Source organism: Rana temporaria, chromosome 4, assembly GCF_905171775.1.
Source record: "Rana temporaria chromosome 4, aRanTem1.1, whole genome shotgun sequence".
NCBI lineage: Eukaryota > Metazoa > Chordata > Amphibia > Anura > Ranidae > Rana > Rana temporaria.
This window is the reverse complement of record NC_053492.1, coordinates 391,263,004-391,277,344: the sequence shown is the minus strand read 5'-3', so window position 1 is coordinate 391,277,344 and position 14,341 is coordinate 391,263,004. Positions and strand designations below refer to the sequence as shown.

The window sequence follows — 14,341 nt, the reverse complement described above, 5'->3', positions numbered from 1 at the left end:
CCAAACAAAATTGGCGTCCTTTTTTCCCCACAAATAAAGCTTTCTTTTGGTGGTATTTGATCACCTCTGCGATTTTTTTTTTTGCGCAACAACTAAAAAAAGACTGAAAATTTTGAAAAAAAAATAAGTTTTTATTTTTTTCTGTTAATTTTTTTGTAAATACGTTTTTCTCTTTCAATTACGGGCACTGATATGGCGGCACTGATGGGCACCAATGAGATGGCACTGATGGACATCGATGAGGTAGTACTGACGGGCACAGATGAGGTGGCACTGATTGGCGGCGCTGGTATGCGGCACTGATGGGCACTCATAGGCGGCACTAATGGGCACACATAGGTGGCACTGATGGGCACACATAGGCGGCACTGATGGGCACACAGGCGGCACTGATGGGCACTCATGGGCGGCACTGGGCACTCATAGGCGGCACAGATGGGCACTCATGGGCGGCACTTATGGGTGGCACTGATGGATACTTATGGGTGGCACAGATGGGCACTAATAGGTGGGCACTGGGCACGGAAGGGCACTGTAGGGTGGCACTGATGGACACTGTGGGGTGGCACTGATGGACACTGGGGTGGCACTGATGGACACTGGGGTGGCACTGATGGACACTGTGGGGCAGCACTGATTTCCCAGGTTGCCAGTCAGTGCCCATTTTTGGGCAATGATTGGCATCTTTTTTTTTTATGCTTTTTTTTTTTTCAGGCTTTTTTTTTTTTTTTTTGCCCACCCTGGTGGTCCAGGGTGGGCATCCCTGGTGGTCCAGTGTGGCGATCCAAGGGGGGGCTGCGCTGATAAACAATCAGCGCAAACCCCCCCTGTCAGGAGAGCCGCCGATCGGCTCTCCTATACTCGCGTCAGTCTGTGAGGAAGAGCCATCGACGGCTCTTCCTGTTTACATCGTGATCAGCCGTGATTGGAGATTGGATTTAGAGAGCGATCTTCTCCGCCGCTCCCGGGTATGGGCTGCGGGACTGGGTGTTCCTATTTGATTGACAGTCTTTCGACAGGCTTCCGACGGTCGCATCTATCGCTTCATGATTTTCCGAAAGTAGCCGAACGTCAGTGCGCAGGCGTCGTATAGAGCCGCACCAACGTCAATCAAATACCAGTCCCGTAGCCCATACCCGGAAGCGGCGGAGAAGATCGCTCTCTAAAACGGTAAGTACTGCTTCGTTTTTAAAAAAAACTACCCGATTCCCCTTGACAAAATGAGCATCAATCTAATGTTAAAAAATTTTTTTTGGGGTGAACTCCCGCTTTAAAGTTCATGTGCGTGTAAAGGAAGGTGTCCCAAGACTTTTGGTAATATAATGTATGTGGGCAAGTATGATTTCTGACTCATGTAAGCTCTGTAGGTCATCTGACCCATATGTGGTATGCAGATCAGGAAAGTCAGAGGTCCTTATTATCTTATGCTGGGTCTCTGATTCCTGGCACTGAGAAGGGGGCCACCATAAGTCAGGCAACTATCATTATCAGCATTTCAGCTGAGACGTCTGGAGGACATCTTCTAGTGGAGCTGTCCTCCAGTCACCGCTCATACCAGACTCCCACCACTAGAGGGCAGCGGCGCTCTTTCCTCAGGAAGCCCAGTTAGCTGTATGGGCGGAAGGCTGGCCATATCCGAGGCGCAGTGCAGGCTGGGAAAAGCAGGGAGCCGCCGGAGAGTCTATGAGAGTCTGACGCCATGTTGGTAGCTTTGTGTCTCTTATAAATAAAGATCGGCGGACGGGCGGGCGGTGTATTGGATGGTTGCCTGGACACTTTGATCTCAGGGGGTGATTGACGTGTTACTTGCTGTGTCCTGACTTCACCCGAGGAGCCATGAGAGAGTTCACGTGAGTGTGTCCGCACTACAAGGCCCAGCCGGGCGGGCCTGGGAGAGGGGCTGGGGCCTGTAGTCCTCTACAGCTGGGAGGGGGGAGCTGTGCTCAGTCTATGAAGTGCTGGCCTCCTATCAGCGGAGGAGATCACATTATATGGGGGCGATAGACCGGAGACAGTACATGGAAGTGTATGGGGGGGACAGTACATGAAAGTGTATGAGGGGGGGGGCAGTATACGGAAGTGTATGGGGGGGGGACAGTATACGGAAGTGTATGGGGGGGGGGGGGACAGTATACGGAAGTGTATGGGGGGGGCAGTATACGGAAGTGTATGGGGGGGGCAGTATACGGAAGTGTATGGGGGGGGGGGCAGTATACGGAAGTGTATGGGGGGGGGGACAGTATACGGAAGTGTATGGGGGGGGGACAGTATACGGAAGTGTATGGGGGGGGCAGTATACGGAAGTGTATGGGGGGGGCAGTATACGGAAGTGTATGGGGGGGGGGGCAGTATACGGAAGTGTATGGGGGGGGGACAGTATACGGAAGTGTATGGGGGGGGGCAGTATACGGAAGTGTATGGGGGGTGGGGGACAGTACATGGAAGTGTATGGGGGGGAAGTATATGGAAGTGTATGGGAGGGGGGAGACAGTATATAGGTGTATGGGGCGGAGAGAGAGACAGTATATAAGTGTATGGGGGGGCACAGTATATAGGTGTATGGGGGGGAGAGACGGTATATAGGTGTATGGGGGGGGGGGAGAGACGGTATATAGGTGTATGGGGGGGGGGGAGAGAGATGGTATATAGGTGTATGGGGGGGGGGAGACGGTATATAGGTGTATGGGGGGGGAGAGACGGTATATAGGTGTATGGGGGGGGAGAGACGGTATATAGGTGTATGGGGGGGAGAGACGGTATATAGGTGTATGGGGGGGGGGAGAGAGATGGTATATAGGTGTATGGGGGGGGGAGAGACGGTATATAGGTGTATGGGGGGGGGGAGAGACGGTATATAGGTGTATGGGGGGGGGGAGAGACGGTATATAGGTGTATGGGGGGGGGAGAGACGGTATATAGGTGTATGGGGGGGGGGGGAGACGGTATATAGGTGTATGGGGGGGGGGGAGACGGTATATAGGTGTATGGGGGGGGGGAGAGACGGTATATAGGTGTATGGGGGGGGGAGAGACGGTATATAGGTGTATGGGGGGGGGAGAGAGACGGTATATAGGTGTATGGGGGGGGGGGGGAGACGGTATATAGAAGTGTATGGGGGGGAGAGACAGTGTATAGAAGTGTATGGATGGGGGGAGAGACAGTATATAGAAGTGTATGGATGGGGGGGCAGTATATAGAAGTGTATGGGAGGGGGGGCAGTATATAGGTGTATGGGGGGGGAGGGAGAGACAGTATATAGAAGTGTATGGGGGGGAGGGACGGTATATAGAAGTGTATGGGAGGGGGGACAGTATATAGGTGTATGTGTACACCGCTCCTAAGGTGCCCCTGTCCATTGAAATCCGTGGGTAGCGCTGCCGAGCCTCTGGCAAAGCACCACGGTTGCGTTTAACCCCTTTTCAGCCGCTAGCGGGGGTTAAAAGCTGCCCTTCACTTCCCGTTCCAGAGCCAAAACAGGAAATTGGAGAATCCCTGGTTGGCACCAGAACTAGCGCCCCCATTGGAAGATTTCCCCTCTATTCCCGCTCTGGTGACAACTGTACATTTTGAATTTTCTTTTACTTCCTTTGTCGGTGATGAAGGTAAACAAGAGAATGAATGTTCTCGTTACACTAGTGCTAAGGGACTGATGCTCGGAGCCTGCTTCAGTTTTCAGAGGCATCCCTAAATCCCTAAATGCCACACTACTGTGCCACAACTGCGTTCATTGAACAGGGTGGTTGCAGACTCATTCACTTGAATAGTATGTGTTCGGTGGGTGTCAGTGCCAGCCACACACGAGCGGGCATAATTCCTTCTGCAGTATGTGTACATCCTGGGTTGGAGCTTAAAGGGGTTGAATGGCTTTGTTGTTTTTTTTTTTAAACCCAAACACATAATTCGGCCCCGGCACGCCACGTCATTGGGTGTGATTGACAGCAGCGCCAGCCAATGGCTGCGCTGCTATCAATCTCCGATGACGAGGCGCCTCGCGTAGATATACGTCAGCAGAATGACACGGGCAGGCAAAGCAATGTGTGTGTTTATATACTTTGCTTTGAACCTGCCCACTAGCGCGCGCTGCCGGCTGGTCACAGAACGGGGGGATGCCTTTGTAAACAAGGCATCTTCCTGTTCTGTCTGGTGACACAACACTGATCGTCTGCTCCCTCATCAGGAGCAGTGATCAGTGACGTGTCACAGTAAGCCACGCCCCCTAACAGTCACTCCCTAGGACACACGTGACCCCTTCCCTGCCCCTGCTGGTTAACCCCTTCACTGCCAGTCACATTTATACAGTAATCGGTGCATTCTTATAGCACTGATCGCTGTATAAATGTGCTCCCAAAATGGCGTAAAAAGTGTCTGCCATAATGTCGCAGTCACGTGGATTAAATTCTATAATCAATTCTCCACTATTACAGTAGTGTACAATGTGTGTTTCTGTAATATAATTGTGCCAAATGCCTTCGTTAGAGCGCCGCTCTGCGCTTCTGTGACCCGCAGGAGCTCTCTTCACCGCAATTATATTACAAAAACACACACATTGTACATTACATACTACTGAAATAGAGTGGATTATAGGATTTTACAAGCATTTTAAAACTAGGGCTTATTTATCGGGGTAGGGCTTATATTGTAGCCCTCCTGGAAAATGGCGCTAGGTCTTATTTTCACATCAGTCCTTGCCCTCAAGGAGCTTACAATCTTGGGTCCCTAACTCATATTTAGCCCACACTCACACTGGGCAGAAATTCTCTGGCTGGGTAGTTGAACAGAAGTCAACTGGTAGATATAGGTTCAAAGGCCATACGTGGATCAGTTTGGTCAGTCCCTGCTGAACCGGCTGAATTTCCATCCAGGTATGGCCAGCTCTACAATTGTCTGTTCTTACGCCTGCTCCAGGGCACATAAAAGATTGTTTTTTGATGTGCCATTTCCTTGAGCCTGGGGTAATCTTTTCAGCTAAACACAGCTGTACAGGCATGATGTGAACAAACTCTACAGAGTAGAGCTTTTTCACACACAGAAGATCAGGGTTCAACAAACCCTGGGCACCAGGTCGCAATTGCGACTAGAATTGGCGACCTGTCGTGGCACAGCTGGGGTATCCTGTGTCTCTGTGCGCCCCCAACTCCCCCGCCACGCGATCGCGCCAGCCGGTAATTGAGGCCACGGCTTTGCGGCCTTCTGCAGGCCTATGCTTTCTATTGTGATGTGGCGCCATCTTGTGGTGGCCGTTGGTATGACAAGACAATCAGCCATGCTAATGGAGCTTCCCTGTCTGTTTTCACTGCCATCTCCTTCCCTCTAATTAGAACACCCAAATATTATATATATTTTTTATTCTAACACCCTAGAAAATAAAATGGCGGTCGTTGCAATACTTTTTGTCACACTGTATTTGCGCAGCGGTCTTACAACCGCACTTTTTTGGTAAAAAAAATCCACTTTTTTTTAATCAAAAAATAAGACCCCAGTAAAGTTAGCCCAATTTTTTTTATATTGTGAAAGATAATGTTACGCCGAGTAAATTGATACCCAACATGTCACGCTTCAAAATTGCGTCCGCTCTTGGAATGGTGACAAACTTTTACCCTTTAAAATCTCCATAGGCGACGTTTAAAAAAATTCTACAGGTTGCATGTTTTGAGTTGCAGAGGTCTAGGGCTAGAATTATTGCTCTCGCTCTACCAATTGCGGCGATACCTCACGTGTGGTTTGAAAACCGCTTTCATATGCGGGCCTTACTCACGTATGCGTTCGCTTCTGCACGCGAGCTTGGCGGGACAGGGCGCGTTCCTGGCTCCTAACTTTTAGCTGGCTCCTAGATTCCAAGCAGATTTGTCAAGCCCTGCAGAAGATGATGCCTGGCTGGACGAATGTTCTATGTGACTCCGTTATCTGTACAACAGAGAGCTGGTAGACGTAAAATCAATGAGTAGAGGACTTTTGGGTTCAGAATATAAGATCCCTTGAAGTGGTTTCAAAGGCAATTTTTTTTTTTTTTTAACATGTTATATCTGCTTGCTCTGTGTAATAGTATTGCACAGAGCAGTCCCGAATCATCTCTTCTGTGGTCTCCCATTGGCGATATTGGCTCCTCTTTTGTCTCTGCTCCCATAGCAAGCACTTGCTGTGGAGGCAAATGTGTGCTCGATCCATGAGCTGAGCTGTCGGCATCCATAGACGCAAGCAGCATAGCTTGGATGTCACATTCTCTGAAAGCGCAGCAAAGATGCAGCTTGCAGGACTTGATGAGCATTCAGAAATGAGGCCGTGGTTATGTATGGAAACCAGTGTGAACTTGGAATTGCCCGGTAAAACAAATGGTAAGCTGATTTCCACAGGTGGTTTGCTCACATAGTCACATGTGAGCGGGGGAGGGGAGAAGCTTGTGTCTATTTTTGAAAAGCTCAGAGAGCTGCTGGACTGGAACAGCCTATTTTAAAACTTGCATTACTTGCAATACCTGCATGTCCTGGGAGATGTGCATTTTGTGTTGGAGGAGGAAGCAATACGATGTCAGTTTACTTTGTTTTATATTAGTCCCAAGTATTTGAGTGTCTTGCGCTGCTTTGGACATCTTCAGTCGTCATCTACATTTATTTTCTGATACATATTCCCTTTTTTCTGATGCAGTTGTCTTTTCTGCCTGTGACTTGTATATTAGAAGTAATTATTTATTCAATGAAATGTCATGTCCTGATATCTTTTAAAATAACATGGCACACGTGTATTTAAAGGTTTGTTAAAAAAAAAAAAAAAGAAATGATGCTTGTCTGATCCTCCTCTTCTGGGGTCCCTCAGTGTCTCTCCTGGCTCTTCTCGAGTGCCCTGTGCGGGCGCGCTCCCATGTCCTGCTGCATCCATTGACCCGGGCGGCAGGGCTCTGTTCCTGCGTCTTTGGATTTGATTGACAGCAGCCGGAGCCAATGGCTGTGCTGCTATTAATCTATCCAATCAGGACCCAAGATGCTGACTGGAGCTAGTGTGCTTTTTAAAAAAAAAAAAAAAAGCTTCACGATTCGAATCGAGTTGGTGTGTGTGTGTGTGTGTGTGTGTGTGTGTGTGTGTTTTTTCTCTCTCCTGATGGACACCGCGCTGGTCCTAAGGAGTTTTTAGGCGAAAAAAGAATCCTGCTCACTGCGATCCTGGGAAAAAGCCACGGACTAGACCAAAGCCGCGGCCTTGCCTAAAAAATACTGTTTGCCGCGATCCTGGGAAAAGGCTGCAGACTAGGCCAAAGCTGCGGCTTCGCCTAAAAAAAATCCTGCCCGCAGCGATCCTGGGAAAAGGCCGTGGCTTCGGCCTAGTCTGCGGCCTTTTCCCAGGATTGTGGCGAGCTGCAGGCAGGATTTTTTTAGGCGAGGCTTCGGCCTAGTCTGCGGCCTTTTCCCAGGATTGCTGCGGGCAGGATTTTTTAGGCGAGGCTTCGGCCCAGTCCACGGAGCGCCGGTCCTATGGAAAAGAAAAAATCCATTTGGTCAAAATCTGAATCGATTTGACCTCCCCAACTCGATTCCAGATTCAAATTGACTTTTTTTTCTCCAGCCCTATTATATAGTATGTAGTGCTATTCAAGCGGAGGTTCTCCCTATATTTCAAGTTGGTGTGAATCTAACAACTACCCATCGTGTAAGCACACTCCGTTTTGTTTGTTTTTTGGAGGATTCCTTACCTTTGTAATGCCGCATTTAGTAAGCTGTCAATCACCCTTTTCCTGCGGGGAATGGGCGTGTATTAACTTTTCCCCGAGCGAGCGGTCTCCTGGGAGTGAGTGACGAGCCTTCACTGGAGATGTGCTGTACTGTAATCCCGTGGGTCACGTGACTGTGGGCTTTACGGTGCCCACAGTCAAGATGGAAACGTCCATCGCTGCATTTTATAAAATATCCTTTGCGGGACAAAACCGATGCAGCCGGCTAGACGATTCGGACACACGGGTTGACGATTACTAAAGGTAAGAGCTCCTGAATCTTCCAAAAAAATAAATAAAAAAACAGGAAACCCGCGGAACCCCCACTTTAAAACAGGGCTCGACAAATCCCGGTCGCCATGGCGACTAGAAATAGTGTCCTGGCGACTTGGCTTGTGAGCTGGTGCCATCTGGTGGTGGACGTTGGTATTACAAGTTAAGCATTACAAGTTAAACCGCAATTCTAATGTAATTTTTCACTATTTTCACTGCCATCTTCTTCCCTCTTAATTAGAACCCCCAAACATTATATATATTTTTTATTCTAACACCCTAGAGAATAAAATGGCGACCGTTGCAATACTTTCTGTCACGCCGTATTTGCGCAGCGGTCTTACAAGCGCACTTTTTTGGAAAAAATTACACTTTTTTTTTTTTTTTTTTATTAAAAAATAAGACAACAGTAAAGTTATCCCCATTTTTTTTAATATTATGAAAGATAATGTTACCCCGAGTAAATTCATAGCCAACATGTCACGCATCAAAATTGCGTCCGCTTGTGGAATGCCGACAAACTTTTACCCTTTAAAATCTTCATAGGCGACGTTTAAAAAAAATCTTCAGGTTGCATGTTTTGAGTTAGAGGAGGTCTAGGGCTAGAATTATTGCTCTCACTCTTCCAATCGCCGGGATACCTCACGTGTGGTTTGAACACCGTTTACATATGCGGGCGCTGCTCACGCACGTGTTCGCTTCTGCGCGCAAGCTCGTCGGGACGGGGTGCGTTTTCTGGCTCCTAGATTCCAAGCAAATTTGTCAAACCCTGTTAAAAAGAACCTGTGCTGAATGATGTACAGCGGCTTCAGTTCCTGACCACTCTGGAAATGCTAGTTGCCTCTATGCATAGGTGTCTGTATTCCCAACAACTGTTGGCTAACCTATACTTTTTTGGTACCTGTGTCAGCTCTAACACCCCCTTTCCTTTATTTTTTTCTGCGGCCTAATTTTTTGAGCCGCTGTAAATGCCTGCCATCCCAGGAGACATTTGGTCTCTGAATTGTTCTGATTCCTGTTACGGGATGTGGAAAACGTTGTGAAATCCTGTCTTCTTGGTAGATGGGTTTGAGTTACTGTGTGCGATCCTTTATACAATATAATTGTGATGACCTGTTTGCTTTGTTTACACTGGTAGGGTATTGCATTCATTATATTTTTTTATCATATTGATGAGGAGGGAAAGGACCAACCAGGGAAGGAAAATGAAAGCAGATTAAACTTCCGCTTTAATGTACCATGACATGTGGCACCAGTTGGAAATGCAGAGAATTCCTTGAGGCATTTTAAACAAAACATTAAGTTCTATTCTTATTTTATTTCTTTTTTTCTTTGGCAGGAATGACCACCTGGAGGTTCAAGCTCAAAAATGTTATGGCATCACCTCCCCGATTAGTTGGGCTGGTCCCAAAGAAAGCGATCACGTCTACACTGCGAAGCTGATTGAGGCCTTGGCGCCTTTTGGAATATTTGAAGACGATGAGGAGCTCAGTCACAGGTTGGAACTCTTCAAGCCCAAGAAGGCTAATTTACTAAACGGGCAGCTTGTAAATTGTTCCTGTTTTGTGAAATGTTGTGAACAATGTACACAAAGGCTTGCGTTGTGAATTCAGGGCTATAATTGTGTTTTTTTGTTTTTTTTTTTCTCCAGAATGTTTGTATTGGGCAAACTTAACAACTTGGTCAAAGAATGGATTGCAGAACTAGGAGAAATTAAGGTAACTGTATTAAAGAGGAGCTTTGCTCCTAAATGTTTTATTTTTAATGCAGTTTTGCCAGCAATTCCGGTTCCCTCTGCCTAGGCGATTACATCATTGGGCAATTCCCTGGGACTCAACGTCATCTATCCCAGGAACCTTCGGGTAGCCTAAGGCTTCATGTACACACAGCCTAGGTTGACTGCCGGCCATGGCAAAACGTCACGGTTTGCAGCGGCTGGCGGTCAAAATGTTCCTATCCTGAATGTGATTTTATTTTTCCCCAGGAGAGGGAGGTTGACCCTCCCTTAACCTCTTGACCACCGCCCCATGTCAAAAAGACGTCCTCTTTTTAAAGTTGAATATCTCGATAACGGCAGCAGCTGCTGCCACAACCGAGATATTCATCTTTTCAGGGGGCGGTGGTGTACACGATAACGGCGGTCTCCGCGGCGGATTCGCCGCGAGATCGCCGGTGGCGGGCCTCCCGCCGCTCTCCCGCGCCCTCCGCCGCTTACCGGAGCCGTCGGTAGCGGCGGAGGGGATCGGATGTGTCCGGCAGCTGAGCGGGGACGGGACTGAAGGAGAAATCTCCTTCACCCGTCCTCATAGCTCTGCTGGGCGGAAGTGACGTCAAAACGTCAGTCCCGCCCAGCCTCTTAAAGAAACATTTTTTTTTTTTTTTTGTCATTTGAAAAAATTACTTTTTCTTTTTTTTATTTATTTTTTTTGCATTTAAGTCTAATTATGAGATCTGAGGTCTTTTTGACCCCAGATCTCATATTTAAGAGGACCTGTCATGCTTTTTTCTATTACAAGGGATGTTTACATTCCTTGTAATAGGAATAAAAGTGATCAATTTTTTTTTTTTTTTTTCAGTGTAAAAAATTATAAAACGAAATAAAAATAAATAAGAAAACCAAAAAAAATTTTTTTAAAGCGCCCCGTCCCGACGAGCTCGCGCGCAGAAGCAAACGCATACGCGAGTAGCGCCCGCATATGAAAACGGTATTCAAACCACACAAGTGAGGTATCGCCGCGATCGTTAGAGTGAGAGCAATAATTCTAGCCCTAGACCTACTCTGCAACTCAAAAAATGCAACCTGTAGAATTTTTTAAACGTCGCCTATCGAGATTTTTAAGGGTAAAAGTTTGACGCCATGCCACGAGCGGGCGCAATTTTTAAGCGTGACATGTTGGGTATCATTTTACTCGGCGTAACATTATCTTTCACAATATATAAAAAAATTGGGCAAAATGTATTGTTGTCTTATTTTTTAATTCAAAAAAGTGATTTTTATCCAAAAAAGTGCGCTTGTAAGACCGCTGCGCAAATACGGTGTGACAAAAAGTATTGCAATGACTGCCATTTTATTCCCTAGGATGTCTGCTAAAAAAAAATATATAATGTTTGGGGGTTCTGATTAATTTTCTAGCAAAAAAATTGTGATTTTCACATGAAGGAGAGAAGTGCCAGAATTTACCTGGTGGGCAAGTGGTTAAAGGGGTGGTTCCCCCTAAAACAAATTTCTAACAATACATTCGGAAGACTGCTTACACTGCGGGTAGGCTGGCTTTTCTTTTCGTACATACCTCGATCATATCGCCGTTTCATCCCTCGGCTTCCGGGTATGAGTCTTGCTGGACCTAGTTGATTGACGTTCCTCTGACCGGCGCATACTGCGCGTCACGACTTTCCGACAGAAGCCGAACGTCATTGCGCAGGCGCCGTATAGAGTCGGCTCTATACGGCGCCTGCGCAGCGACTTTCGGCTTCTTTCGGAAAGTCGTGACGTCAAGTATGCGTCGGTCGGAGGAACGTCCATCAACTAGGAACGCCCACCGCTACAAGACTCATACCCGGAAGTCGAGGGATGAAACGGCGATATCGAGGTATGTACGAAAAAAAAAAAAAAAGCCAGCCTACCCGCAGTGTAAGCAGTCTTCCAAATGTATTGTTAGAAATTTGTTTTAAGGGGGAACCACCCCTTTAACCGCAGCAGCTTTAAACTCTTATAAAATGTGATGTAACCGTTTGCTTTGTACTTGGGGGGGGGAAAAAAAACAATAAAAAAAAAAAAAACTCTTATAAAAGCCTTATATGTACATGGACACATGGATTTTTGGAGTTGCGTTTAGGAGCTTTGGCAATTCCTTTTTCTGTTTATAGCTTGTTTATCCTTTGACAACATCTTGGCAATTTTAATAGTTCTTGGTTGCCAGTGAAGACTGATTCTTTACTGTCCATCCATGCAGCAGTGATTTTTACTTTATTTCTATTTTTTTTAGAGCCTTCCACCTACTGTAATAACCTCAGCTGGAGGCAAAATCTTCACATTTGGATCTTATCGGCTTGGAGTTCATACTAAAGGTTTGCTGACTTCTGCTCTTGTCGGTTGTGTACTCTATATGTAGCTTTTGACATTTATAAATAATGGTGTGTGTTTTTTTTTTTTTTTTTTTTTTTTTTTTAAAGGTTCTGATATTGATGCTCTGTGTGTTGCTCCGAGGCATGTTGAGAGAACAGATTTCTTTCAATCGTTTGTTGAAAAACTAAAGCTCCAGGATGGGATAAGGAATGTCCGGGTATGTGGATGTGTTATCTGTCACTATATTCCATGTAGTCTATTATTTAGTTACCACTATTGGGGTAGCAGGAAGTTTAAAGGCTCAGTAGTCTGTTCAGACTCGGAGAAAACTGACTCCCTTTGACTAAAATAGTCTCCAGAAATGAGAATATCATCTAATTTTAGAGCTGTGTCCACCAGACTTTTGGTACTTGTCTTTTAGGTATAGATTATTATTTTTTATTTTCCCAAACCAGTTTTGTGTAAATGTCCAGGACGTCAGCGCGAGAGGACCCGAGACTGCCCGACAATACACGAGTGTACTGTGCTCGGTATATGTCGGCGCAGTATTCAAACTCGGCACGGGTATCGGCGTATACCGCGCACCCACGATTTTGCCCTAATTTTCAGGGCAAAAAAGTGCGCGGTATACGCCGATAAATACGGTAAACTTTTTTTTTTCCTCAGTTTAGGCCGATACGTATTCTTCATATTTTTCGTTAAAAAAAAATCGCAATAAACACTTATATATATATATATATATATATAATTTTTTTTTTTTTTACGATACTGCGACATTATGGCGGACATTTTTGGGACCATTGGCATTTTTATAGCGATCGGTGCTATAAAAATGCATTGATTACTATAAAAATGCCACTGGCAGGGAAGGGGTTAATTATGTTCCCTGGGTGTGTTCTAACTGAAGGGGGGGGGGGTGGACTGACTTGGGGAAATGACTGATCGCTGTTCATACATTGTATGAACAGACAATCGGGCATTTCTCCCCCCTGACAGGACCGAGAGCTGTGTGTGTAAACAAGCTCTGTAACGAGCGATCGTGGGTGCCCGGCGGAGATCGCGCCCGCCGGCGTCGGTGGCAAGCGGGGGGCGGCGCGTGGGCCCCTATTGGCTGCTCGGCGAGATGACGTAATATTACGTGATCTAGCCAAGCAGAGCCGACCTGCCGCCGTAAAACTGCGGCGGCTGGTCGGCCAGCGGTTAAAGTTGGGGTGTGTTATACGCCGATAAATATGGTATATCCCACCACCTATTATACCAATAGCATTGGATTATCTAGTCCTCCAAAAAAAAAAAACATGGAACTAGGTCTGTTGTTGTTTGTTGTTGTTGCATCAAATGTAGCATTGAAGAATGCTTCTTCATGAGCTTAGGCATGTATTCTACATTGGATAGAGAATAAACAATAAAATTCAGACATTACTATCTAAACACCATTATATAATTGTATAATAAAGTACAACATGCTATCTCTCACCCCAGGTATAATAAACCAAGGAGCACAGCCCAGGTATAGAGCATTCCATAGCTATGGGGACATGTATTCCATTTAGTACCTAGATAGACAGAACAGTCAATATTAACCCATAAGGGAGATTTCACTTTATAAACGGGTGTATGACCACCTATAAGTGTGCAATAAATACTTTGTCAACAAGAAAAGGAGAAAACTTGCATCTTTCCAGTCATAGTAGCATACAAGAGGGCAGATATTCAGGATGCAGCAGAGAATACAGGGATGTATTGCCAACAATTATAATGATCTGTTCATAAGAGATGAATACTTGGAGTACAAAGGGGTATGTTTTGGTAATGTCAAAAGGAGGACATTTTCTATGAGTATAAGAAAGTAATATCTTTCCTATATACAATACAGCAAACCCAGCTCCTTTAATTTTTACAAACTAACACCTGGGCTGTGTTCCTTGGTTTATTATTCCTGGGGTGAGATAACTAGCATGTTGTACTTTTATTGTACAATTTTATGAGTGTTTTTTAGATATTAATGTCTGTGAATGTCATGGTTCGTTCTCTATCCATGTAGACTACATGCCTGAGCTCCTGAAGAAGCGTTCCCACACGCAACATGTAAAGCTGAGTTACGGCACCCTTCCTATTCACCAATGCTACATCTGATGTAACAATGCCAGTGGACCTAGTTCCATTTTATTTATTTATTTTTTGATGAATGGATGGTCCAATGCTATTGGTATAATAGGTGTGATATGTTTTAAGGCAATATTGCTGTATTATGAATGGAAAGTGTGTGTGTGTGTGTGTGTGTGTGTGTGTGTGTGTGTGTT

At 45.9% G+C, this 14,341-nt stretch overlaps 1 protein-coding gene across 3 annotated transcripts in view; it reads left to right on the top strand.

Moving 5' to 3' along the window:
* The first annotated feature begins 1,637 nt into the window (after window positions 1–1,637).
* Window positions 1,638–14,341, top strand: part of PAPOLG (poly(A) polymerase gamma) — a 44,903-nt gene continuing 32,199 nt past the window's right edge. For 2 of the 3 annotated variants that reach the window (XM_040351128.1, XM_040351127.1), the window contains exons 1-5: window positions 1,643–1,850; window positions 9,312–9,470; window positions 9,624–9,690; window positions 11,959–12,040; window positions 12,146–12,255. In XM_040351128.1, coding sequence (XP_040207062.1) covers window positions 1,837–1,850; window positions 9,312–9,470; window positions 9,624–9,690; window positions 11,959–12,040; window positions 12,146–12,255 — 432 coding nt within the window. In that variant the 5' untranslated portion in view covers window positions 1,643–1,836. Of the gene's footprint in view, window positions 1,851–9,311; window positions 9,471–9,623; window positions 9,691–11,958; window positions 12,041–12,145; window positions 12,256–14,341 lie in introns of all 3 variants that reach the window. The other variant, XM_040351129.1, reaches the window with a different exon arrangement.